Below are 27,686 nucleotides of genomic sequence, written 5' to 3'. Positions count from 1 at the left end.
TATTATTCAGACTGAACAGTGATCTGATACAATAGACATGACAGTTTATTGTTTCTACTGATTATCATTGAACAACATTGCTGTATTTTATTCCCCACTTATTATCTGTTGCTTAGTCTTCAGTATGGGTGTGATTTTCTTGTCACTGATTTCTTTATTTTCAGCTTGCCCTACAATAGAAATAATATTATTTATTTGTCTTTTACCTAAGTCTTGATAATAAAGGTTAAATATGATTCAAAATAACATAAATTAAACATGTGCTTAATATCCATGCTTCTTTGTTGATTGTTTTATAAGGTGACAATTGGTAAACTACAGCTTCAAAACAAGGCAATTTATAAGCTGCCATATTTTCACATCATAATAAACAACAGAGACACAAAAAAATGACAATTAAATGATAAGTTTGCATTAGAAATGATTGTGCACAGAAGCACAGAAAACTAAGTTATGCAATAACATGCATTGGTTTAAGAATTGGATAAACATTATTTTTCACCAGTCACTCATTTCATATGACTTTTTTTACTAAGAATTATTCACTACATGTACTAAGAATAGTTGTTCAAACAATAGATTATCCAAAATGCTCTAATTTTTCCAGTTGTAGTAAATAATTTCCTGTCCATCCCATTTTTTAATTATCTATTGTGAAACTACTTCTTATTAGTTGTTACCTCAACTCATCTTAGTATTCTTATCATTTCTGACCTCTGAGACTCTGAGAGGACATTTATCAGATGATCTAAAAACTTTAAAAACAAGAGAAACTGGGAGCTACTGCTTACTGATGATACCCACGCCACAAGTGGATAATATTAATAGTGTAAAAATATGCAAGTGTTCGGTAAACAGGAAGTTGTCGAGTGATGAATCTGAAAACACATCACACGGTATAGCTGACTTTTTATACAAATCCTGAAACCAAATTTCCGAAATCCTTGAATTGTAGTTCCTGAGAAAAATGTGACGAAAATTTTCTACTTGGCTATCATGTGTAAAATCATACAAGTGTTCGGTAAACAGGACGTTGTCAAGTGATCAATCTGAAAACGCATCACACGGTAAAGCTGACTTAGATAAACCCTGAAACCAAATTTCAGAAATCCTTGTATTGTAGTTCCTGAGAAAAATGGGACGAAAAATATTCATGGGACGGACTGACTGACGGAAAGACAGACAGAGGTAAAACAGTATACCCCTCCTTTTTTAAAGCGGGGGTATAATAATTTTGTTCAGTGGTAAGTCTGCATTCAGGACTCTATATAACTATTCAAATGTTAGCAAATGTTTAGTTCCTTTAAAAAAATCAAGTTACAGTGGTCAGTGTCATTGTAACAAAGATCTTTATTCAAAAAAATATTTTATGAAGAACAATACACTACTGATAGTTGTAAGACTTCAAAATAAAGAAACAAACAAGAATTTCAACCAACTCTCTAAATCACTCCCTCAAATATTGAAATATATATATTGAGGATGAAAGTTTTATATGTTACCTTTGGTTCTTGTTTAGGAATAGCTTTTCTTTGAGACCATAAACACAACATAGAATCTTCTCCACCGCTAACTAACATGTTATCCTGTTAAAATAAGGTGAAACTGATGGCTAGATTCTCATATATTTAAAGATAAAAAATTGTTGATGCCTTCAACTTTTAATGTTACAAAGTTTGACATGCAGCAAGTTAGCTCTTGTTTTCCAGAAGGTAACACGCAGCTGTTGTGTCTATTTTTGGAGAGAGAAATGATAACTCTCAATATTGGTAATAATCATAATTCAGAAAAAAATATTGTTTTTGGATTAAAAATCGACACTAAACCAAATATTTACTACTAGCAGCATGCGTTGTATCATAAGCTGAGGTCTACCTTGTTGCAAGCTGAGTTCTACTTTGTTGCAACTCAGATAAAAACATTTGTTAATGCGCTGGACTCGATTTTAGCTGCTGATCCCCCTAATGAAAGTAGATAGCCCAGTATCTTCAACTTGCACTTGCTGATTAGGTTTCCCATAAAGTAAATCTAAAGCTACCTACACTCCATAAACAACACATAAATCTAAAGCTACCTACACTCCATAAACAACACATAAATCTAAAGCTACCTACACTCCATAAACAACACCTAACAGTTGATGTATGTCCTCCTGTTAGAGACTGCACGACTGTTGGGGAATCCCCAGAAACATCCAAAACTCTCAAGGATCCACTGAAAAGAGAAAAATGTGATTGTTGTATCATTGGGTTGCTATCTCATTGTGTCATATTTGATTTCTTCTCTTAATCAGATTCAATGGTTTGCTTTTTTATTTGATAAGTTTAATCCATTTGACAAACAAAATCATTATATGTTTGAATTAGGTGTAATTCAAATCATACCATGCCAAAATAATTATTAGATATATACATTAAAAAACAAAAATAGGACTAAAATTGATCCTAATTATACCTTATTTTTCATGACATTATTATTCTATAAATAATGGCCAAAACTGACACTACAGTAGGAATATATACTATCCAGGAGAACAAATATTTACTCACTTATGAGTTCCTGCCACTAGATGGAGCTTGTCATTAACAACCAAACCATCTATCAGATAATCAATGGAGTCTTTTCCCTGGAAAAATAGAAATGTTCTTAATTATTAGTTATCAACTTAATCACAGCAACAATAAAGAAATAACTCATTTTTAAGGTACACGTATTAGAGGGTCAAAAAGGGTTACTTTCGTGCAACGTGTTTTGAAGTTTTTATTTCACGTGCAGCCATGAAAAAGGTTTGTTATTCACTGTGTTTAGTGAAATCAGTAAAAAGATCAGCCTGCAGGAAATTTTTTAATTGTTTGTTCATTGTGAAATGGCAATTTTTTTTTGCGTTTTTCTGTACAGATACCTTCCCTTTACGCCCCTCATATTAGTAAAAGCTGCTATAGATCAAAAACTGTGTTGCTTTTTGTTTTAAAAAGTTATTGATATCTAATTCAATTATATGCCTAGATAGCCATACCTAATATTGATTTGTATAACAAAATTCTCATAACTCGGTCATATGTTTATGTTTCTAACAAGTTTAGTGTAAGGGGAGGAGGGTTGGGTGCTCACCAACATAAATAACCCTGCCACATTCTTTATGTTATTAAACCATTCATTTTATTGTTTGATTTGTTTCAATGTTCTCATGTTAGGGACTATACCTGGCTATATATATTTTGTATATCATGAACAAGTTTCTGTACAAGTTTAAGTACTTTTGGATGAAGGTTTTACAGAGTTTGTCTCGTATGTAGAAATTCTTCCAGGTGCGGGAATTTCTCGCTACATTGAAGACCTGTTGGTTACCTTCTGCTGTTGTTTTTTCTATGGTCAGGATAATTGTTGTCTCTTTGACACATTCCCAATTTCCATTCTCAATTTTATTCTAATTTATTAATATTTTTGTACGTGAAACCCTCAATTAATATCCTCGAAAAATTTCTCATATACCTATCATATAATTTAACTAATAAAACATACATGATATATATCTATAATTCAGAACCTTAGGAAATAAAGGTACATTTGATATCAATATACACTGTGTAATTTTATCTATAGTGATTATAGGAATTAGTTATCAAAATAACTTATTCATCTGATATGAAGACAATATAGAATAAAGTATGTCATATCTCTGTCCCAGGCATTTCAATATTTAAATCAATTTATTAAAGTGGTATGTCATTATATCATTTAAAATCTATACAATTTTAGCCCGAAATAAACATCAAACACAAACCGCTTCCATATCAAAATATCTATCCTATTTCTATTGATAAAACGGAATTCCCTTCATATCACATGAATTTTTCTTCTAGACAATATCAAAAAGTGTCTCAGAGAAATACTCTAATCTATTAAATATATATATAAAAAAAAGAAGATGTGGTTGGACTGCCAATGAGACCAAGAGACCAAAATGACAAAGAAATTAACAACTATATGTCACCATAAGACCTAAATATCAAGAAAAAACAGTAAGATAAAAAGACAGACAACCACTAAGAACTAACAAGATGTGGGTTGGGATAGTAAAGGGAACCCAACTCTTCCCTACTTCATCTCCAACATTGTAAAAAATAGCAGTTTACAATTAAAATAAAATCAGAAAGAGCACTGAACTCAAATGACAAATGTGATGGTACTGTACAATTAAAAAATACCAGTTACTGTGGATTCATTTATTTTTCGTGGATACCAATTTTCGTGGATTGAGGAAAACCAATATATTCGTGGATATTTAATTTCGTGGTTTTGGAGAAATCTGCATACAAGCCTATAGAAAATTTGGCATTCGTTGAACATTTAATTTCGTGGTTCGTCTGTCCCCACGAAATCCACGGAAATTGGTATCCACTGAATAATAATGAATCCACAGTAATAAATTGCTCGCTGTTGATCAAGTGCAATACAGCACTTGACAAAATGAATACCCACGAAATTAGATGAATCTACAGTATTTGTATTTGTACTTTGTATTGATCAGTTTTGTTAACATTGATGTGCTAAAATTTAAATTTATAATTGAATACTGGACAATAACTATAGAAATTCAATACAAGCTAGAGTATAAAAGAAAGATCCTCTCGAAGTCTATATTTGGAAAATTGCTTTCAGAAAAAAAAGTTACCTATTGAATAACGATTTATTAATAGAAAATGAGTATTTACATAACCATTACTTTGCATGTATATAAATAAACATTTTATTATTAATAGTTATGCCTGTTTATATAACCACCCTTGTGCACTACAAAAACATGACTGATTTATTCAAATAATTTATCAAATACATTTAAACAAGACCTCCAGTATAACTGTTGAAGTATGTTTTCATTGCTCAGTGTTCTTTAAGAAATGTGTGCACCCACAGCTTATTAGAAAGAGACTCAAGACAAGAAATTATAAAGTTTTTGGGATTCTTAGCTTATTGCAATTTATGAATAGTATTTACAGATGCATTTATCATGAGGGGGGATAGGACCTTTATCGGGAATCCGGGATCGGGTGTTTTAAGCTAGGGATTTCGGAATTGACCCTTTCGGGATCCGAGAATTCTTTTATCGGATTTCGGGACCTCAGGATTTCATATTTTTAAGCCTGAGATTTCGAGATTTCGGGATCAGGACCCCTCCTATCCCCCTCTATCATGTTTATATTCATATACCCATTTAAGATATGAGCTATTTAAATAAAATAACAGCTGAAAGGGTACCATACTTCTTTTTGCCTAACATCATAGATATATACCAAACTTTTAGAGAATTTTGTGATTTTGTTTGAGCAGTATTGGTTTTTTTTCATGATGTGGTTCACATAAAATTTGACGGTTGGTTGTTTTCTTAAAGACTTTTGTAATTATATATTAAAGTTAACTCCAATATTTCTAACGACAAGAATCAAACTCATTTAATCGGTAAAATATTTTACTTTTTTACATACATCAAAGTTAAACTCCAATATTTCCCATGATAAGAATCCTACCTATTTAACAGTACAGATTTTTTTTTTACTATTTTACATACATCAAAGTTAAACTCCAATATTTCCCATGATAAGAATCCTACCTATTTACCAGTACAGATTTTACTTTACAGGAGTGGACTGTCAAGCAGATATTTAAATAGTTTGATAATGTTATTGTAAAGATTTGATTTACACTGTCAACATACAAAAGAAGTCAAGTAGATTTTATATAAACTTCTCCATAGAGATATTGGTTTAAATAAAAGGAAATACCAAATGTTATTTTTATGAAAGACCCACACATAAAAAAATTCACACATATAAGGAGGCTCAAGTGTTAAAAATTTTCAGCATTAATCTAAACATTTTTTTTTCATTACAAATTTTATTTAGCACTTTATTAGTTGTTACTTTATCATATGAACAAAAATCAACACAAAAAATTCAATTCGTTTTAGCCCTAGATGACTTTTAAAATGTGTATATCATTGAAAAACCTTCAAATTTTCTCCCTTTTGTGCATTAAAATTGAAATATCTTTTTTAAATCATCCGTGACTTATATTATTTATTATTTTTTTTATTCAAGCTGTACTTAAACTAAACTATTGTAAAATTTAAGCGACTTCAGATTTATCGACCAATATCATGATAAATTATAGCTAATACATTGACTAGCTAGGATATAAACAAATTTGTTGAAAATATTACGTTTCTGCGTTTCATTATGACGTCACAAGTTGTACTCATATTGATTTTTCACGAAAAAATCAATGAAAATGGGTGAATTTCCATAGATTATTGGACAGGAAACATAGAGCGCATACGTCGACAACAAAGATCTTTTAAAATAATGTTTGTGAAGACATTTCACATGTCTTATTTGAATCTTAAGCTTGTCGACGCCTGCACTCTATGTTTCCTTGTCCTTCATTTGGTTGAAATCTAGCTGATTTTGTTTGTTTTTTTGATGTAAAAATCAACGTGTTAGAATTAAACTTTGACAAAAACAGTTCTGTTTAACTTTCTAACATGTCTTTAAGGCAACTTAAAACATTTATTGTCTTGTAACTATGAACTTTATAATTGGGGCCAAATATGGCCCTTACCGAACTTACTCCTTTACTGAGACATAGTAAAATAAGCTTTCTATTATAGTTTTGGCCTGTGATCTATTTCTTGCATTAATAGATATTTCTCGTATCAAACTGCATAACAGCTTTTCCATTATTATGTTATAGGTATAGTCATAGTTACAAAATATCATTTACCCCCTTGTGTAAGGAAACCCCAAACTTCCAAAGCAGCCAAAACAATAACTAGTGTAGGTGAAGTATACTGCCATTAATAATGAAGTTTTCTCTGAAAGTTGCTTAAAAATCAAGTGATTGGTTTGACATGAGTAGAAAAGTGTAAATGAATGAGAAGTCAGCAAAAACGTATATCAACATATATGTCCCACTCTACTAAGCTTGAAATCAAGGGTAATGCTTTATGGCATACTTATACTGCTGCGTTATTTGTAAGTTCTTTAGACATCCCAACAACTAACAATATGAAGAGAAACAATGTTATTAACTTTTTTTAAATATCTATACATGTATAGGGTATTTCAAGTTTTGAAGATATCAGTTTTTCCACAATCGCATTTTTTAAAAGTTTTCACTTTTAAATTCATTTTCCCAGTTGTTTAAATAGTTATGCCTATATCATCATATCAGTGCAAGCATACTAGTTATATAATAAAAAAATTAAACCTAACTAATTTTTAATTTACATATATAATTTAATTCTGTTAAATTTAATCGAAGTTCAATTGAACTTTTAAAGGTCACATTTAAATCTTTGACAAGTATCTTCTCTACCTATTGATTAGTTTGTATAATAATTAGACTTGTAAGATAAATACTGACCGACTTTAACTATGGCATACCTACCGCCAAGGACAAGAGTTTAAATGGCGGGGAGACAAAGAACATGCCAGCTGTGTTCAATAATTCCTTATCTACACGTTTAATGAAGGACAAAAATCACATTCAAATTTCAGATTGACAAATTTATTCAAAGTTTATTTATTTTTCCTTTGTAACTTAGTTTATTGGTTACACACTTCAAGTATATTCAAATTAAATATAATTTCCAATAATGTAAAATGTCGTGATTATAACCAATTTAATGAAGTTGGCTTTCTAACTAAGTTAAACTTTAATATTTATGTTGTTGACTGGAACTACTTTACAAATATTATCCTGTTTTGTACATATATATTTTGACAACCAATTGATTCCAATAATGACGATGGAAAATGACACCATAAAATTGAGAATGGGAATGAGGAATTTGTCAAAGAGACAACAACTCGACCATAGAGCAGACAACAGACGAAGGCCACCAATGGGTCTTTAATGTTGTGAAAAACTCCTGTACCCATAGGCTTCTTTCAGCTGGCCCCTTAAAATAGAGGCCCTAAAGAGCCTGTGTCGCTCACCTTGGTCTATGTGAATATTAAACAAAGATGCAGATGGATTTATGGCAATATTGTGTTTTGGTGATGGTGATGTGTTTGTACATCTTACTTTTCTGAACATTCTTACTGCTTACAATTATCTCTATCTGTAATGAACTTGGCCCAGTAGTTTCAGTGCAAAATGTTAGTAAAAATTTACAAATTTTATGAAAATTGTTAAAAATTGACTATAAGGCACAATAACTCCTTAGGGGGTCAATTGACCATTTTGGTCATGATCACTTATTGCTGTTAACAGTTTATCTCTATCTATAATAATATTCAAGATAATAACAAAAAAAAGCAAAATTTCCTTAAAATTACCAATACAAACCTAAAAGGCCTGATTTGCTATCAATTTACAAGATTCATCATTAAACTGGCCTTTTGGGTTTGTACACACTTCTTGTACACTTCAGATTTATAGATGGGAGGTCTTATTATAGCCACAAAGTGTAGACTTGTAACAGACCTGAAATGGTCTCCTTTTGAGGGACATTAGCTACGAGATATACAAATCAATTAAATATGATTGTTTAGGTTTAATCTTTAATGAAAGTGAAATAGTGAAATATTAATTTGCTTCAAGAAGCCAGTTTGTTCATTTTGTAAAATCAGCTAATAAGTGCTGATGTTGAGTTATTCACTTGCAAGTGAGTAATCCAACCTCACTGAATCCATATTCATGTGACCTTCTATTTCACACCTTAGCTAGAAATGGATTATGCAAGAATTAGAGATGTTTAGTTATTAAAAGGAAATTTCAACTTCGAAAGTGAAACAAAGGTAAATCAATTGATTGACTGATTCGATCCACAAAAGAATCATTCTTATCCAGGTAAAAACAATGATTAACATATTTTTGACCTATTATATTGTGTCATATGATGTCACCTAGATAGTTCATTAGATGGCATCAAGACTGAAATATACATGAAATGCTGATACATATTGACTAGCAAATGCATTGTAAATTATTCATTTCAGACTTTTTATAATTTGGATATACGTTTTATATTGGTGAACATGCATTTGACAGCTAATGCACCTTTAATTTTCTATGTGACACTGGCTTTATCTAGTAAAATTTCTGGTGCCCCTTCAGGCTTCTTACTTTATTTATTTATAAAGACTATTTTTTTAAATAATAAGTTGAGAACATGACATTTAATCTTTTGACTTGATTATTGTTTTGCTACTAATACATAATGATCAAAGTTTCGTGTGAACTGAACAAGAAATTTCTTCACACGACAGGACTGTGTATTTTTTTCTCTTTATTTCAAACATTAATGTATCATTTGTTCTGTGTAATATATTATGTAAAATAATGAATAATAAAGACGACCTTGAAAATCTTAAACTGGTATCTCATAAATTGTCATCTCTCTTTTTCTAACAATAAAAGTAACTTAAGCTCAGTTGGTATTTCGATGGTAGTTTTTTTCAACTAATTTGTCTATTTAAACTTGTTTGTTAATTTGACCTTTAAAATCTTTATCTTTCTTGACCTAACCTGTAGTTTTATGCAGATTACAAACATTGACATATATAGTAAAAAAAACACATCTTTTTACCATTATTTTGCATGTTATGTTATACTCTTATCTATTACCACTGTCCAATAAAATTAAAAAAGACTTTTTGTTTATTTCAAGACAAAGCAGTGTGCAGATCTGATGAATAAAATTGAGAATGGAAATGGGGAATGTGCCAAAGAGACAACAACCCGACCATAGAGCAGACAACAGTAGAAGGTCACCAACAGGTCTTCAATGCAACGAGAAATTCACGCACCCAGAGGCTTCCTTCAGCTGGACCCTTAACAAATATATACTAATTCATTGATAATGAAAGCCTGATAGTACTGTACAACAGAAGCTCTATACATGTATTACCAACCAGAGAGTTTACTATCAAGAACCGATTGACTTAATGTTGTAATACAATAATCCCTTTTGCAAATTAGTTGTAGATAGGTATTGAAGAAAGGACAGTTACTTGAAATTCATGTATTTTCAAATCAAATATTTTGAAAATTTAAATATATTACATTTAAATTCCAGTTGGTGTGAAATTTACGATGTGCTATTTTGCAAGTTCTAAAAAAATCCTGTTTTTGATGTGTAATGATATACGACTGTTGTTATCCTTCTTTAAAGGAATACGATATAACATGATATAACATAAAATGATATTAATGTAAACACTTTTTATATCTTTTATCCATTTTATTGACATATTATTGTTAATTCTCTTTTGATTGCATTCTAAATTGAAATAAGGCGTTGAATTTCTCATGAAACTAGAAACTTTTTTTATTTAAAACATGCTTACAAAGCAAAACAAAAATAGGCTAACATGTAATTTCCTTTTATATCATACATATTATAGGTCCATGACAAAGTGATATACTAGATATTTTATTCTTATGTCAGAGTATTTACAATAACTTAGGAATGGTGGAGTTACCTCCCCTTCATCAATATTTTGTAACTATTAATCAATGATAATCAACATGGATCACTATTTCAGTTGAACTAGATTGTAATTGCAACTCAAGGGGGGGGGGGGGGGGGGGCAATAGGGGTTGTTGACACTTTAACAACCCCTGGATTTTGACAAAAACAATTAACAAAAAGTGCAAAAATGCTTATAACAGATAACAAAGTAGGTTGAAAACATTTAACAGCTTAAGGTGATATCAGAAACAACACATTGAAAAGGGCCATAACAGGTTAACACAAAAAGGTATCCCCCTCCTTGAAAGAATATCAAGTACTAATCGATAAAATGTGTAAACTGTTCTAAACCAAAGGGTTACCTAGATTTTAGAAATTTGTTGAAGCAGTCTTTTCATGGTCACACAAATAGGACACATTTTGAATGTCAAAGATAAATTAAATGAAAATTGGATAATTTTAACTTGTTTTAAGGGCCTGAAGAAATACTATGACGAAAAAGATCTTTTAATAATATTAATGTTTGTTATAACAAGAGTGTACACGCTGAAATGTCTCGCCTTCTTTACTAATTATAACCATTGATATAATGTTGATAGTCCTAAATATAAATTTATTGCAACAGTCACATTAACTCAACATTTAACAAGAAAACTAAACATTGATCAATGAACCATGAAAATGAGGTCAGATTAGTTGGCCTATTACTTATCAATTAAAAAACCCAGACTACAACACAAATACTTAACACTTAGCATTGAACAGTGAAAATGATGTCAAGGTCAAATAAAACCTGCACGACTGACATATAGATCATAAAGTATTTCCATACCCAAAATATAGTTGACCTTCTGTAAAAAGTATTAGAAAAAATAGACAAAACACTAAAAAAACTTAACTTTGACCACTGAACCATGAAAATGAGGTCAAGGTAAGATGACACCTGTCAGCTAGACATGTACACCTAATAATCATTCCATACACCAAATATACTAGACCTATTGCTTATAGAATCTGAGATATGGACTTGACCACCAAAACTTAACCTTGTTCACTGATCCATGAAATGAGGTCGAGGTCAAGTGAAAACTGCCTGACAGGCATAAGGACCTTGAAAGGTACGCACATACAAAATATAGTTATCCTATTACTTATAATAGGAGAGAATTTAACATTACAAAAAAATCTCAACTTTTTTTTCAAGTAGTCACTGAACCATAAAAATGAGGTTAAGAACATTGGACATGTGACTGAGGGAAACTTTGTAACATGAGGCATGTATATACAAAGTATGAAGCATCCAGGTCTTCCACCTTTTAAAACATAAAGCTTTTAAGAAGTAAGCTAATGCCGCTGTTGCCGCCATAGCCACCGCCAGATCACTATCCCTATGTCAAGCTTTCTGCAACAAATGTTGCAGGCTCGACAAAAAATTACATATCTGAATTGGATGTTTAGTTTGTTGAAGACTGCACTAAATGTTTTCTAGACACAAATTTTATTCAAATTCAGATGTTCTTGTCAACTTTTACTAAACTTACTCCTCTTTTAATATTACACCATCCTTAAGATTATTGTAGCCATGTTTACTCCAAACTACAACAATTTCAGAATATAGGTTTTGAGAACAACACTGCATTTTTCCCCTTAGAATAAAACATAATTTCCTTAGTGTGATGGCCATTTTGAACAACTTGCTGGTCTTTATTGCTATATTTCTGACAGATAACTATTTGAAGACTATTATACCCAAAACTAATATGAGGCAGGCATTAACTGTAAATTATGTTGATATAAAGGAAACGAAAATACCATAAAGTTTCCGATATTGGTTCTGTTGTATGGGGTTTTGTTGTGACGTCATATTCAATGTAAACAAAGAAACGCTGTTATCAGGTAAAAAATTTTCATATCAAACAATTATTAAAAATGATTGGGTGTTGAATTCCTTTTGTTGATATGTTGATAAATATACATTTTATTCAAAGTCTCATGCAAACAAGACCGACCAGAAAACATTTGTGCGCAGATGCAAACAGGAAAAGAAAGTAGATCTGAAAAAAAAGTTAACAATTTTGAGTTCATTAGTAGAAATTTGCGAAATTTTATAGGGTATCATTTTTATGAAAACTTTCACTCTACCTGCAGGTTGTCTTTTTCTTTGATGTCTGTTAGTATTAATAAATCTTCCTCCTGAAATAGGAACACACATGTTACTAATCAATATACAAACTCCCACCATGTTATTATAGACCAGCGGTAGAATCCAAAATTATTTTTTTTAATGCACCCAACGAACACACGGCTAAATTATATATCATTGAAAAGATAAAATTGTTAACTTTAATATTAATGATGCCGTAAGCATGAGAAGTGGTCGGAATTTTGCATAATTGAGGTCAAAGGTCAACAATTGAATATTACAATTTTTTGTCTTTACTGTCTATTTTGGGCTAAATTTAGGAACATAAAACATATTAAACAATCAGGGGACAACATTTTATTCAACATATATGGAACCTGTTGTGAATACCAATTTTTTTCTAAACACGTCATTTTTAATGTTAAAATTGACGTTTTTCGTTATATGATACATTTTGTTTATTTATGACATCATTTAGTTTCCATATAAGGATGACCTTGAACTTTGGTAATATTTTTTTCTCGATAAAATGAAGTCTGAAGACGACTTGCTACTATACAAAAGGTTAAAGTCAGGTAAAGGAGGGATAAAAGTTAATTTCATTGATTTCAGTTTCAATGGTCATGATGGTTATTTTCGTAAAATTTTTACATTTTTTTTTCAAATAAAGGCTACCATATATATTTTTGCTGTAAAATCAAAATGTATTCAAATAAGGTTTATAAAATATGTTAGCATCATATCAACGTTTTTTGACGTTTTTTAACATTCGTAATGCCCGATCGTTCTTCCATAATAAACGGAAATAGCTTCAGTGTCAAAGTTAACTAAACGTATATTTAATCAACAGAAAAGTAGGACAAAAACTAAAAGCAAAACAAGTGTATGTATGAATTAGCATTATTAAGACGTAAAAAGGTCAGGTAATCAAGCATCATCATCATCATCTATATCTTCCAGGTGTGTATTGATGGTTTTACAAAGGTCTGATGCTTGACATTGACAAAGTTCAGTACAGGACAAATTCTGTTCAAAACACACACAACTTTTACTGCAAACTGATTTTCCTTTGTATGTGCACACCAAATCTTGAAGGAAGTCAGATGACACTTGACCTTCAATCAAGACAGGTTCAAGACCACACTTTCCTTCCTTCCAACCAAACTGTAGAGGTGATCCAATAGCAGACTTGGCGATATGTGTAGTCATTCAGATTTTTTGTTTGGAAAGAAGACCTGAGGACGTGCTGTTTGAAAGATGCTTCACAAGGAGGGAGTCGACCAAGCTAGAATCTTTACATGTGGCTAATTTCAACCAGAAACTGTTCAGATTATTATGACAGCGTTTGGACTTTCCTTTAGGATCATAAAGCCTAGTTACGAGTTTCCGACTGACGGCTACTGAAACTTCTATATCTAATCAAGATATCTGGGACAAGTCATTAAAATCAACAGGCGCTTCTTTTAGTGCCTTTAGCATGGATTTCTTGCCTATGCCAAATAAAGACGATGTAGTATCACATCCTGTAATAGCATGTGCAGCTGGTAGGATTTTACACAAAACTGAATGTAACGACCCACACAGCTCGTGAACAGGAATATAACGCCGACAATCCTTAATGCTAGTGATAATTCCTGTTTGAAACCACAATTCAGATATATGAGTCATCTGTGGGAAATAATGTACTAAAAGTACTAGCACCTCCGTATCCGGAGACTATACAATAATGCGACCATTTACACTGTTGTCCCTGTACAGTTGTCAGCATTCAATGCATGCAGAATAATACGTGTATCTGCCTCTTCTTGTGTACTTGACAATTCACTGCAATCTGATATACCTTTTGGACTTATTATTTACACTATTTCTGGATTGGGAAATGATCCAGCAAGGTAGTTTTTGTCCATCCATTAGACAACTATTTTCTTTCATATATTGCAAAGTGATTTCACCAAGAAACTTTATAAGTGATTGCTTGTTTTCCCTGAACTAAGAAACGGAGTCTAAAGAGGCTTCACATCTTTCTGAACAAGATTGTATATCACTATATGCATTCTCACGACGGGGAGGCTCAGGACGCTCCTTTGGCTTGTTGAATGGCACACAGTTTATCAAAGACATTGTCTGCTCGTCGACTGGTAAAGATTTTCCTGTCCTCGTTTAACTTTAACCTGTTCAGCATGGACAGCGCTTGAATCTGTCATTTAAGTCTGCAGTTGGAAAACAGCCCTAGCCATAGAATGGAAAGTATCCTTGCCATCCACCGTTTCCATGTTTATGTCAATGTTATCTGATCCTTCCTGGATAAGACAACCATTGGACGACAGTTGTACAATATTTGATCATATCAATTTCATGACTTGATAAGCGTGTTAGGTAACGCCTTACCTCATCATACGAACTGCAAAACCCATGAGCATTTAATATTTCCACTAATTATTTTGATCCAAATTCGTGATACAATTGTAATGCAAGACCAATTTGAAATGGAGTGATAACATTAGTACTCATTGAAACTATGGTAGTATGATTTTGGTTTGTAACGGTCAGAAAAGACGTTTCATCTATTAACCAACAAATAAATTTGGTCACGTTGGGGGGCATTGATTGAATTGACAACGGCAGAGAACATTCGGAAGGTGTTGGGTAATAATCATTGCTTAGATCAAGGCTATGTATATTACGCCTTAAAATATTGGCAGCGGTGTGTAAAATCTGTTCTTCACCTGTTGTATTTTTGGAACTTCCAATTTCCAAATCTAACTGTGCTATTTTGAGTTCAGATTTTAGCTGACTTGCAGCTTCGATTGCGTCAACGATAGATATAGAGCTGCTGAACATGATATTTGATTTACCCTGGCCTTTTTGTGGTTGTATGACAATTGCATCGCCGTAATAATTCATTAACCTATTTTGCAATTTATATGTTGTGTATTTGTCGGCATAGTCCTGAAGCAAGACACGAATCATAAGCAAGGTGGACATCATAAAAGTCTTATGCTTTACCATCAGGTCTGAATTAATTTCTGATACCAAAGTCACAAATGCAGTATCGTGGTCATAGGATTCTGTTTTTGCTTTTTTGGGGTGTTTTCAGTAGATATTTAGTTATACAGGCCGAATGATAAAGGTCATTTTCAGTAAAATTTTCATGTAAAACCGTTGACTCAATTTCATGATCTGATTTTTTTCTAGCTGCCTCAAGTATATTCTTAATTCTGTCTTCTGATTACACTTTGTGCAACTTAGCATCTTTTTGTAAGTTTTGTTCTTACAAAAAATACAGGAATACCACTCTGATCGAGTTGTGATTCTAGATGTGCTTACAGCAGGTGAACAAATGCTAGCACCACCTATATTCTCCTCTGTTTCCATCAATTCTTGTTTATAACAAGATAGATTATATTTACTGGTGTAAGATTTACAACAAGATCTATGGTATTTAACATCAACATTTTTCTGAAAAAAATTGATTAATAGAAGACAACTCTTCTACAATCTTCAAATAGATCTCATCTTTCCGTATTTTAGTTGCTTCAATAAAACTAACTTTGCCTTTGTCAGTGAAAATATATCATTTTCCGGGCTTTTAATCTGACAAATAATGCAGTCCAGCCAATCTAAGGAAGACTTCCCTCTCTTGGCACTTGTTGGGGTAAGTTTTAAAGGACTACCAAACTGTGACATTATCCGGAAAATTTTCACAACAGATCCGGAATATTTTTTAAGCGATTACTTAACACAATGTAAACAATGATAAAAAAAACCAATTAAGAGATAACTGTATTGTATTTGAAGCTTTAAGGACGTCCATCGGTAGTTTTACTGTCGCAAATTTAGTTTACCTGGCGACGCGGAGCGGAGACAGGTAAACGGGTATTTGCGACAGTAAAACTACCGATGGACGTCCGAAAAGCTTCAAATACAATACAGTTATCTCTATTCTAATGCAAAACAAGTTTATAATTCAATTTCAATCATTATTTCAGTGTAAAATCTTCATAACAGAAAATTCCGCGAAAAAATGTTATCTTCTTTGGTCCCTTCACTAGGTGACGTCATATGTATGCTTCCGGCGTCAAACATAAACACCGGGCGTTTTCTGGCGTCTGTGCCGCTTCAGAATGTAATAAAATTTGATAAAAAGAAGATTTTTAGGCACAAGTGAGTTTTTTGTTTATTATTGTAGAAATAACATGTCAATACATACCGAAATTCAAAATGTCGGCTTCCTTAGTTACAGACAAGGAGATAGAGAATTTTACGCTTGCTGTCATCCAATCAGAACAATTGTTACAAAATAATTGCATTAGAATATATTACCACTCTGGGTATTCAAAATAACAAAAAAACAATGAAATCAACAACAAAGCAAATATAAACCCTAAAACTGATATTAATTAAACAATTTCAATGTGAAATGAAATCGACATTTGGCTTGTACAGTGATAGAACTGAATGGAGTGAGGATTAAACAAAAATAAACGTCCTGGAGGGTAATTCCGGAATTAGATGAATTGTGTAACAGATTGATGTGTTATATTCAAATTAGAAATTTCTTGTAAATCGAATAAGAAATGTTCCAAACGAAAGTTGTTTTGTATAAAGTAAATATCGAAGTGTATATTTATGCCAAATAAACACAAATGAAGTGTTTTATAATCATCCAGTTATTAACGGAAACCGGTAAAAATCGTTTTAACCACAACTACTGAAGTAAAACGGTTTTTAAAATGTTGATTGTAAATATTTTAAAAACAATTATTGACTAGTTTTATCGTCAGTTATATATTATTACATTATAAAATTAAAAAATAGCCGTAATATTGTGATTTGTAATAATAATTTACATTTTAGTGTATCAGTGAATTTTTTTTTATACACTACATAACGCTCTAAAAAGCCATTTTTACGGAAATTCGACCATACGATTTTCTTACAGCATGTTTAAAATACAAGTTTAACATGTATTCTTTCATTTAAAAATAAATCCAGGTGTGTGTTCTTTGGGTGCATTAAACTCCTTAACTAAGCGTCTTTTCAGATTTCGCCGCTGCACTATTATAAGGATAAGATAATAACAATACTTCAATATTATAATTTTTAATAAAATTATATCAAAAGTAACCTTACCAAGTGATAGACAAGCAGAAAAAAAATATACTGAAGAAGATGATGGCATAAAAGTACATTTAGGTGACCTTTATAAAAGTTTGAAAGTATTATGAAGTTCTAGATCAAATATTTTTTAAATATAGAAATTGGGCATAAACAGAGACTGATGGATGTACAGACAGGGACAATTGCAGTATACAACTCCCTCAATAAGTGGGATACATAGAGAATAATACATGGCAAAATTGGTTTCATATTTTATATCATCCCGAGATACCAATATCAGCCACACTGATATACACACTCCTCTGTTTAAATTGCGATCGTTTTTAATATAATACGACGTTTTAACTTTATCGACAGAACAAGTTAATTATGTTGTAGGGTTCATATTTTGATTCAGAATTGATGGAAGTTACTTCCAGAACTCGAAACAATAATATGGTAGACTCCATTTCACCTGAAGGGGTGTTGTAGTTACACCTTTATGATGTGGACTACATTCATTTTAATTTAAATGATGCTTATGATTTAAAATTATGCAACAACAATAACCTTCAATAGCAGACATTCATAGAAAAGATCCCATGAGTTTTAAATTAATCAATTAAGTGGGGAATCCAGAGCAACCATTCAATCTTTTAAACCCCTTGAAGTTAAGAAAACAGTTTTAAACTATACGCATGCACATAATTACCTAAACAAACCCTGGAGTAAGAACGTATATTTTAATATGTTAATTAAACGACCTAGATGGTTCTCAATTTCTTTTAGGAAGTACAATATCAAATATTAGTTCCATAACAGTGACACATAAGAGGGTAAGGGTGTGATAAAGGGTGTGCATCAAAATTGCGAGATATGGATTAAACAGCAGGCTATTTATCAAATATTCAAAACTGTATTTACTACTAAATGTATGATAAAATATGATAAAACATTAACATCTTTGTATAAGACATGTTTTAAGCAAGATGTCATTTTGGGTTATAACCCCAAATCCAGTAAAAAACAAAAAGATGTTCAGCAAACAGCTATCAATCAGACATAAAAACAAGAAAAGGGATAAAAAATTCAATTTGTGAAAAATTACAACCTCTTGTACACAGGTGGACTGTATTAAAATAAAAAAGAACATATATTTACCTTTTTTGTGTCCCATAAGTAAAATGTATCTATATGTGTCACACAGTATAAATTGTTACCATGCCAACCAATTTTATCCTGTAGCAATAAACAAAGAAAACAAATTTGAAAGTTGCAGAAATACAATAAATAGATTGTAAATTCACAATATTTTGTTTAATTTTTATTTAAACAAATAATGTAACTTGGTGACTTTCCACAAATTAAGGACTATGAGTAAGAGATTTGAAACATGTTTCATTGTTGTTAATTCTCTTAAAAAATATCACAAAAATAATTTCTGAATTTTTTAAACGAAAAAATTGAAATCAAAATAACACACAAGTGCAGGAAGAAGGTGTAATAACTTATTTATGATCAGTATGTACAAGTAAAGATAAAAGAGAAATGGGATGAAATTTGTGAATACTACAGCAATCCCATAATTCTTTCTTCAAAAGAGGCTTCATGCCACACAGGTTTTTTTGAGTTACCAGTTGTAAACAATTAAACAATAAAGACTTTAAGATGAGTAGCTTAATTATAAGTTCTTTTTGATGGTGTCTTTGAGTTTGACTGCTACAGACAGAAGCCTGTAATTCAGTAGTTGTCCTTCATTACTGTATCTATTCTGGCACATTTTAAAAGTGCTTTTATATGTACTTTTATGTGATTATCTCCCTTTATCAACACAACACATATTTGCTTGCTTGAGAACTTTGGATCAATTTCTGTCATAGATATAGTCCACCATTCATTTGGTCATGCTGGTAAGTTGTTACATTGGTAATCATACCACATTTGTTTCTTTTTTTACTACAGAATATATTTACTGCACATGAAAGCAGTAATAAAACAAATCTAATTTTTATGCAAACCTAAATAACTGAGGCCAAATAAAAAAGTATGTGTGGTTCCAGTTACATCTGGAAAAAAATTAGGGTAGGTAGGTAGGTATTTTTTTTAATTTTATGTTGTTTTTTACATTGAGTCTAAGGGAGCAACATTCTGACTTTAACAAGAGTTGCTTAATGAAAAATGACAATGAAATCTTTAGGGTAGGCTATTTTTAAGACGAAAAAGTAGGGATGGTAGGATAACTGGAACCACATATATATTTTTATTTGGCCTGAACAGCTGATAAACACATACTAACCACCGATGATTCTGAATTAAGTGTAAGAACTATGGCGTCATCTTCAGTTGGTTGACCGATATCAAACACACAAACTAAACCATCGGTTGATCCTGTTGATAATGTGTCTTGTTCTGTCGGATGGAAACATACCTAAAACAACAATTCTAATGCAAATATTTTGTATCAATGGTTCTGATTGGATAACAGTTAGTGTAAAATTCTCTATCTCCTTGTCTGTAATTAAGGAAGCCCACATTTTGAATTGCCGAATGTATTGACAGGTAAACTTAATTTGCGACAGTAAAACTACCGATGGACTTCCTTAAAGCTTCAAATACAATACAGTTATCTCTCAAGTATCATGGATATGGATATATTTGTTATGTCAATTATTAAGTATTGTAATCAGACAAAATGCCTGCATCTTTAAATAGAAATAATACATAATAGACTACTTTGGAGGTATGTCCTTCACTAGAAAAGCTCTTCAATTTTGAGTGCCTTTATGAAATCATTTACCAAACAGAGTCTGAGAGAATGCCTGTATCGCTTCTTTATTAAAGTTCATCAAGCCTCTTTTGTGATCATCATTATACAAGATAAACTAGAAATAATATTTTTCCATTAAGTAATTATTCGTGTTCCCTAATGACAGCAGTCCTGACTACCAATTATAAAAAATTAATTTACCGATTGATCTGTGCAGTATAGCATAAAAATTTTAAACCACACGCTGAACATGGTAAAGAAGTGACAATGCCCTAAAAGGAACGAATAATGTTCACTAAAACCAAATTTTTCAACTGAAATGCAATAAGCTCTGAAGTTGTCTATAAGAAGTGTCATCTGATGCTTCCTGATTTAATAGGGTTGTAAATACATGAAGATATGCCTATGTTATAACTTTGTTATGAGAGTGGATGGGGGTCCTTTATTCTTGTATTATAAATTCTGTTGGAGATTTCCCACTGAAACATCAACAATGAATTAGGTAGTAGGGGGGGGGGGGGAGTATAAGAGTGCTACTATTGACGGAGCAGATATATATAACTGCCTTAGCTTCAATCAGCAGAGCTCATTTGATTAAGAAACGACTTAATCTACTAGGAATAATGTGTTTATTGTCTGGCAGGTACAATAGCAGCAGCAATCTGCATGGAAAAAAATCATGTTCTTCCACTTCAAAAGACAGGAAGAGAAGAGGTTGAATTGTAGCTAACCAGCCATAAACAACATACCTATTTTCCTGAAATGTAGCTGACCAGCCATAAACAACATACCTATTTCCCTGAAATGTAGCTGACCAGCCATAAACAACATACCTATTTCCCTGAAATGTAGCTGACCAGCCATAAACAACATACCTATTTCCCTGAAATGTAGCTGACCAGCCATAAACAACATACCTATTTTCCTGAAATGTAGCTGACCAGCCATAAACAACATACCTATTTTCCTGAAATGTAGCTAACCAGCCATAAACAACATACCTATTTTCCTGAAATGTAGCTGACCAGCCATAAACAACATACCTATTTCCCTGAAATGTAGCTGACCAGCCATAAACAACATACCTATTTTCCTGAAATGTAGCTGACCAGCCATAAACAACATACCTATTTTCCTGAAATGTAGCTGACCAGCCAGAAACAACATACCTATTTTCCTGAAATGTAGCTGACCAGCCATAAACAACATACCTATTTTCCTGAAATGTAGCTGACCAGTTATAAACAACATACCTATTTTCCTGAAATGTAGCTGACCAGCCATAAACAACATACCTATTTTCCTAAAATGTAATTATGTCTATATATACCTGTGTAATATCATCTTGATGTGAATCACTGTAGCACCCTAACAACTCTTTGCCTCTTCTATCCCTACAAAGGAAAAACAAAACTATGTTATTATTCAATTCAAAATTCAAAGAAGATATACACTGGATATTGAAATTCTTAATATAGAATTTGAAAAGAATTCTGAGAGTTTAATGCATGTATATTTTTTTAAGTAAAACAATTAAGTTACTATTTTTATTTAGAGAGATATAAAGGGGTTCAACATTTAACAATTTTATGCAGATTTTATAAGGCCATATAATTCTTTGGTGCATAAAATTCAATGTTATCCCACCAAATTGTAAAGTTTTCAGAAAAGGTATGATTTTACTTTACAAAAAAAAATCCATCTCTGGAGGACAGAAGGAAAACAGAGTTGATCAGTTACTGGTTCAACCTTTGCTATAAGAAGGCATAACTTACCAAAACATTAAATGTACATCTTCTGACTTTTTATTCTGAGCACAGCCAGCACATATAACTCTGTCATTGCAGCTTACATCAAAACTTGTAAATATGTTATTAGATTCTTCATAACCTGAAAATATAATCAAAGTTCTACATACTAGCCAGCCTTTTGGGTTACAAATGGAAGATCTCCCTCTTTTCAAACCTTCTCAGGGAAAGAGAGTGCATGACATCTTTTTGGATTTACAAAATGGAAGATTTCCCTCTTTACACTCCATTGAGGAGGAGAGAGTGCATGACACAGCTTGTTTCAATTCAAAATTTTGTAATAAAATAGATAGAATTTTAATATTTCAGCATAACAATAATTAAAATATCTATAAGTATGAATGAGAATATGTAGTATGAAACATTTAATTAACTAAAACAAAATTCTTGATCATTTAAGTACAGAGAGATATAGATTCTTACACTGCAACCAGTGTATTACGATATTTCTCCACTCGAGACAGTTCAATTTTATTATTTAAAGCGCTTGGCTTGCCGAGCTCTTTGAATAATAAAATTTAACCGTCGAGAGTGGAGAAATATCATAATACACAAGTTTTAGTGTCGGAATCTGTTTCTCTAATGCTTTTTATCGTTCTTTTTCAAAGATTTTCAGAAACTTGTGCTCTTCATATGCGATGTCATCAGACATTGTCGCCTTTCTTGATGGCGTCACAATAGGAAAATTCAGAAGAAAACAAAACATTTAGACATCATAATCAAATTTCGACTTATCATTTGCTGAGAACAGATTTTTCACTAGTGAGGAGAAATATAGATTCTTACACTGCAACAAGTGTATTACGATATTTCTCCACTCGAGACAGTTAAATTTTATTATTTAAAGCGCGAGGCTTGCCGAGCCCTTTAAATAATAAAATTTAACTGTCGAGAGTGGAGAAATATCGTAATACACGAGTTATAGTGTCGGAATCTGTTTCTCTAATGGTTTTTATCGTTTTTTTTCAAAGATTTTCAGAAAATTGTGCTCTTTATATGCGACGTCATCAGGCAAGGTCGCCTTTTTTCATGACGTCACAATAGGAAAATTGAGAAGAAAAACAAAACATTTTGACGTCATAATCAAATTTCGACTAATCATTTGCCGAGAACAGATTAGTGAGGAGAACTATTTTTCTCACACCGGTCAGGAAATGTGAAAATAGCACAAAAATTAGAGAAATATTTTTCTCACACCGGTGAGGAAATGTGAAAATAGTACAAAAATAAGAGAAATATGTGTTTAGCATAACTTTCAGTATTCTTGGCTACATTGCGTCAGATTTAACATTAGGTCTTTTTCTACTTTGTACTTTGAAACTGAGGATAGGATAATTAAGTCTTCCTTGATTTGGTTTTATGATGAATGTCCATCTGTAGGGATGTATAAGGATGTATCACATATAATTTAATTCATCATTTGACTACTGGTCAATATTACCTTCAAAAACAGACACAGGTTTTTTAAGATCTGTTCTCACATCCCAGCATCTACAAAATGAATAAAAGTTTAAAGAAAAGGGTATTTCATCAACATCTCTGCATTAAATCAGAACATCATCAGCAACTCTTTACTCATTTTTAGTTGAATAAACTTGTGTAAAACTTCTCAAAAGTACCTAAGCTATTATTTTTATTTCTTACATATTCAAATATAGCACAAAGTCCCTGCAGGTTGCCATACTAGTTGGTAGACCAGAACCATAGTAACTAAACCTGGAAATGTTAATACAACTGCATGCTAAACATCACTGACTTAACATGAGTGGTTCCCCTTTAACTGAACTTATCATAAACTTTGAGCAGTTGTTGATGCAAATGCATTTGGAAACAGCATTCCAAAGTCTTGCCTTTGTGACTTCATCAAGGCGGCACAAACAAGAATTTGTTCATAGTACATGTACATGATGTACATGAATGCCCCACTCGCACTATCATTTTCTATGTTTAGTGGACACTATAATTGGGGTCACAACTGTTATTTGTTATTACAATTAGAATGATCATATCATAGGGAACATGTGTACTTAGTTTCAAGTTGATTAGACTTCAACTTCATCAAAAACTACGTTGACCAAAAACTTTCACCTAAACCAGGGCAAAAATATGAATAAATGAATGTCCCTAATGCACAGACCAAAAAACAAAATGATGTCCATAAATGGGGCATAAAAATGAACATTATCGCAATCTTTATCCCATTGCAAATGAAAATGATTGGCTACATGGTAAGAAAGCACTGCAAAGGAAACTTGTCTGTCAACTTTAGTAGCAGATCAAAGTAAAGTCTTTCTTTTTCATAGTGTTTGAGGCAAGCAGTTCGCATTAAGTAGATTTTTCTTCATTTTTCTCATCATGCTCATAGAAATAAACCCTTTTATGTTCAACTATTGACATTTACCTTCTAACCTTATTCCCATAAAAAGGTATTTTTCTGTGATATTTCAGAGTTTAAACTTGTTCAGGGATTTTCTTGAAAGCATTTTGAATTTCTGATCTTGCCTTTAAAAGCAGCTCATGTCATATTTGTTGTCAAACTGCAGCCAAAATGTTTTATAGAACATTTTATTTCTGCAAAGACTTGCTTCCAGATTTTGAAATTTTTCCAGAGTTTTCAATTTATTAAAAATGCAAGCAATGACAAATGCCCATATATGATCCTCCACTCATTGATGCAAGTTTAAAACTATCATGAGATTAGGTTTATATGAAAAGGTATAAAACTCAATACATAAAAGTAAAGAGATGTGGTCTGATTGCCAATGAGACAAGTTTTCACAAAAGTTCAAATGGAGTGGATGTACAAAATGTACTTACTTAATAGTTTTATCTTCAGATGATGAAAACAAAATATCACTCTCTGTATTGGCAAACTTCACACCCGTTATAAGGCCACTGTGACCTACAAAATAGTATAAGTGTCAAATCATGTAAAAACTAGTAAAACAGTGACACATATGTTAAAATCAACAACTGTTACATAATTTAAAATCAGCCTTTTAAAATGTATCATCTAATGTGCAGTAAAGTCTTGTTTCACTGGTGCTTGTCCCAAGTCAGGAACCCTGGAAGTGGTTGACTTTTGCTTCATGATGTTTGTCATTTGGGTGTTGATGGCAGATTATTGAGTCTTTGCTTTTCTAGGTGACTACATGGTATGGATTTTTCTCATGGTCAAGGCTGTACAGTTATCTATAATTGCTTACATCCACTTTATTTGAACTTTAGTGGATCTTGAGTTGTCTCTTCATGCTCATTGACCATACTAGATCTCCTTATTTTGATATTGAATTAGCATTATCATGACTGTGTTAGAGTTAGAGCCCATATATTGTTTCTGTCTATTTGATACGCCCCATACCACCTCTTATTGATATTATACCTTCAATACATCCTTTGGTAGCTAAGTTACTGTAGGAAAACAATCTTATAAACTTATTACTGCTTGTGGCTGCTAATGTGTTACTTCTGAAAATATAAGTAAAACATATATAGTTTAACATATTCTGAAAGCCAAATGTGTCTGCTGTTCAGTGCTTACAAGTTTTGGTTATACAGCAAGTTTTGGTTATACAGCAAGTTTTTGTCCATGAAAAAATAACTGAATAAAGGCACGGTAATTTGTATGAATTTTTCAAGTCTTCTTTTTTTGGCTTTGATAAGGGGGGTCAGATAATAATTGAGCAACACAATCAAAAATTCTTCCTGACACAGAATTCAAGAGAAGATATCAGTTCTTCTACCTCTAATTGGTAAATTTTATTGTAATTGGTTTCAAGCGAAACACTTACCCAGTCAGGACAGTCATGACAGTGTGCAAGCAAGTATAGAAAGTTTTGGCTATTTACATTAAACAGGTTTGCAATATTTTATAGTTCTCGAGAGAAGCTCTACTGTGATAGTAGAGTTCGACATATTTATACACTGTTATTGCTTAGAGTAAGATTTCAAACTCCTGAGTCCTGTGTATTAAGGCACCTTTGAATCCCTAAATTGTGTTGACCAATTATGTCAGATGTTGGTTGACTTTTCCAAAAAATGCCTCTTACTGTCCTTTGAAAGAAAGATTGGCTGTAGGCATCTAAAATTGTCCTTCATAGGAGAAGCTGGGTATCAAGATCTTATGGACAAATCTAGCAGCTATGTTCTGTACCTGCTCTCATTATCGGTCTACATGTATATACATGTAGCCTTGATCATTTTACAATTTGTATGAAGAATTCTAACAGTGACACTGATATTATTAAAGTGAAGGAATCAACACTCCAATGATTAAACTTGGAAGTGGTTAATGTCATACCCGTAGCCAGGGGGGGTTCGGACGAACCCCCCCTTGAAAACAAATAAGCACTGTTAAAGTCAAGGTTATGTTCGAATTGTGACTGTTAAAGTCGAGTTAGTGAGTCAAACGAACCCCCTTTGTAAATTCCTGGCTACTGGCCTGCATGTGATATAAATGCTGGATAGAATAACTTGAAAAAAGTATCCTGGTATTAATAACAGATGAAGTCTCTCGATCTGTTGTGTACACAGGCACTTCCAATGGATAGAAACAAGTGCCTGTGGTTGTGTACATGAGGCTATTGTTTTATGATGTTAATTTGTAATTTTAAGTTCAATCAATAGGAAAACATTGCACTTTCTATGAACATGATGAATGTAAAAAACATGCTATATATATTTATCATTTAAAATACCATATACCAAAATAATTTTATACCTTTCCTGCACAGAGATATCTAATATGTAGTCATCTTTAGTTTTCTCCAAAGAGAAAGCTGTCTTTTCCGTCAGATTCAACTCATTAAACAAATGTCTTATATTACTGTCTGCCATACTATTTTACCATAGTGTTCTACTTGCTATGCTATTAATGTTATGGTATTTTACTGTAATCGTCTATTTCTGTTGTTTTGTTTACCCACGTGTTCGACTTCAAGTTATCTCCCCTTTGCCGAACAGTTTTTTAGTGTTTGATTCTTTTCTCCTAATAATGATCCTCTAAAATAGGAGCACCTCTCTTTAAAATTTGACAAATCTATGAAACTATTAAATTTGCAGACACTATTTACATTCAATAAAATTTAAAAAATGAAGTCATATAAAAGAAGAGTGATGAATGTTGACAGCCACACACACAGATTAATTTCAGACTTTAAAGTTTACATTCTTCAGTATACATCATGCATAGAGTTAGATCAGATAAGGGACCTTGTAGTTAGGGGAAGTGACTGATCGAAATATAGGTAAGTACATGTATCAAGTTTTTTTCTGCAAGCGGAAAAATCGGGGTTATATTTTTGGTAATTTCAATGTATCGGAGGACCAATTTTATATCTAACGAAACTTTTGTGAACTTTTCTGAATATTCAAGTGATCTTTTAAAGTACA

General features: G+C 32.0%; 1 protein-coding gene across 1 annotated transcript; it reads right to left on the bottom strand.

Moving 5' to 3' along the window:
- Positions 1–24: 24 nt before the first annotated feature.
- LOC134720604 (WD repeat-containing protein 89-like) lies at positions 25–27,269 on the bottom strand. Its single transcript, XM_063582955.1, has 13 exons — positions 27,016–27,269; positions 25,678–25,763; positions 25,113–25,197; positions 23,737–23,786; positions 22,263–22,377; positions 21,818–21,881; positions 20,017–20,148; positions 18,882–18,959; positions 12,620–12,670; positions 2,550–2,626; positions 2,115–2,214; positions 1,503–1,586; positions 25–170 (listed from the first exon to the last, which is right to left on the bottom strand). The coding sequence occupies exons 1-13, from the start codon at positions 27,129–27,131 to the stop codon at positions 120–122; spliced, it is 1,089 nt and encodes a 362-aa protein (XP_063439025.1). The 5' UTR covers positions 27,132–27,269; the 3' UTR covers positions 25–119.
- Positions 27,270–27,686: the final 417 nt, after the last annotated feature.

The sequence above is a fragment of the Mytilus trossulus genome, chromosome 6 (genome assembly GCF_036588685.1).
Source record: "Mytilus trossulus isolate FHL-02 chromosome 6, PNRI_Mtr1.1.1.hap1, whole genome shotgun sequence".
Classification (NCBI taxonomy): Eukaryota; Metazoa; Mollusca; class Bivalvia; order Mytilida; family Mytilidae; genus Mytilus; species Mytilus trossulus.
This window is presented reverse-complemented; position numbering and strand designations above follow the sequence as displayed.

Bases quoted from the DNA above. Each gene is read 5' to 3' on its own strand.
- LOC134720604 (XM_063582955.1), bottom strand. From the start codon at position 27,131: ATGGCAGACAGTAATATAAGACATTTGTTTAATGAGTTGAATCTGACG. The intron at 25,764-27,015 runs GTATAAAATTAT...TTATATTTTCAG, and splicing joins GATATCTCTGTGCAGGAAAG to AAGTAACACATTAGCAGCCA. The intron at 2,215-2,549 runs GTGAGTAAATAT...TTCTCTTTTCAG, and splicing joins CTAGTGGCAGGAACTCATAA to TGGATCCTTGAGAGTTTTGG.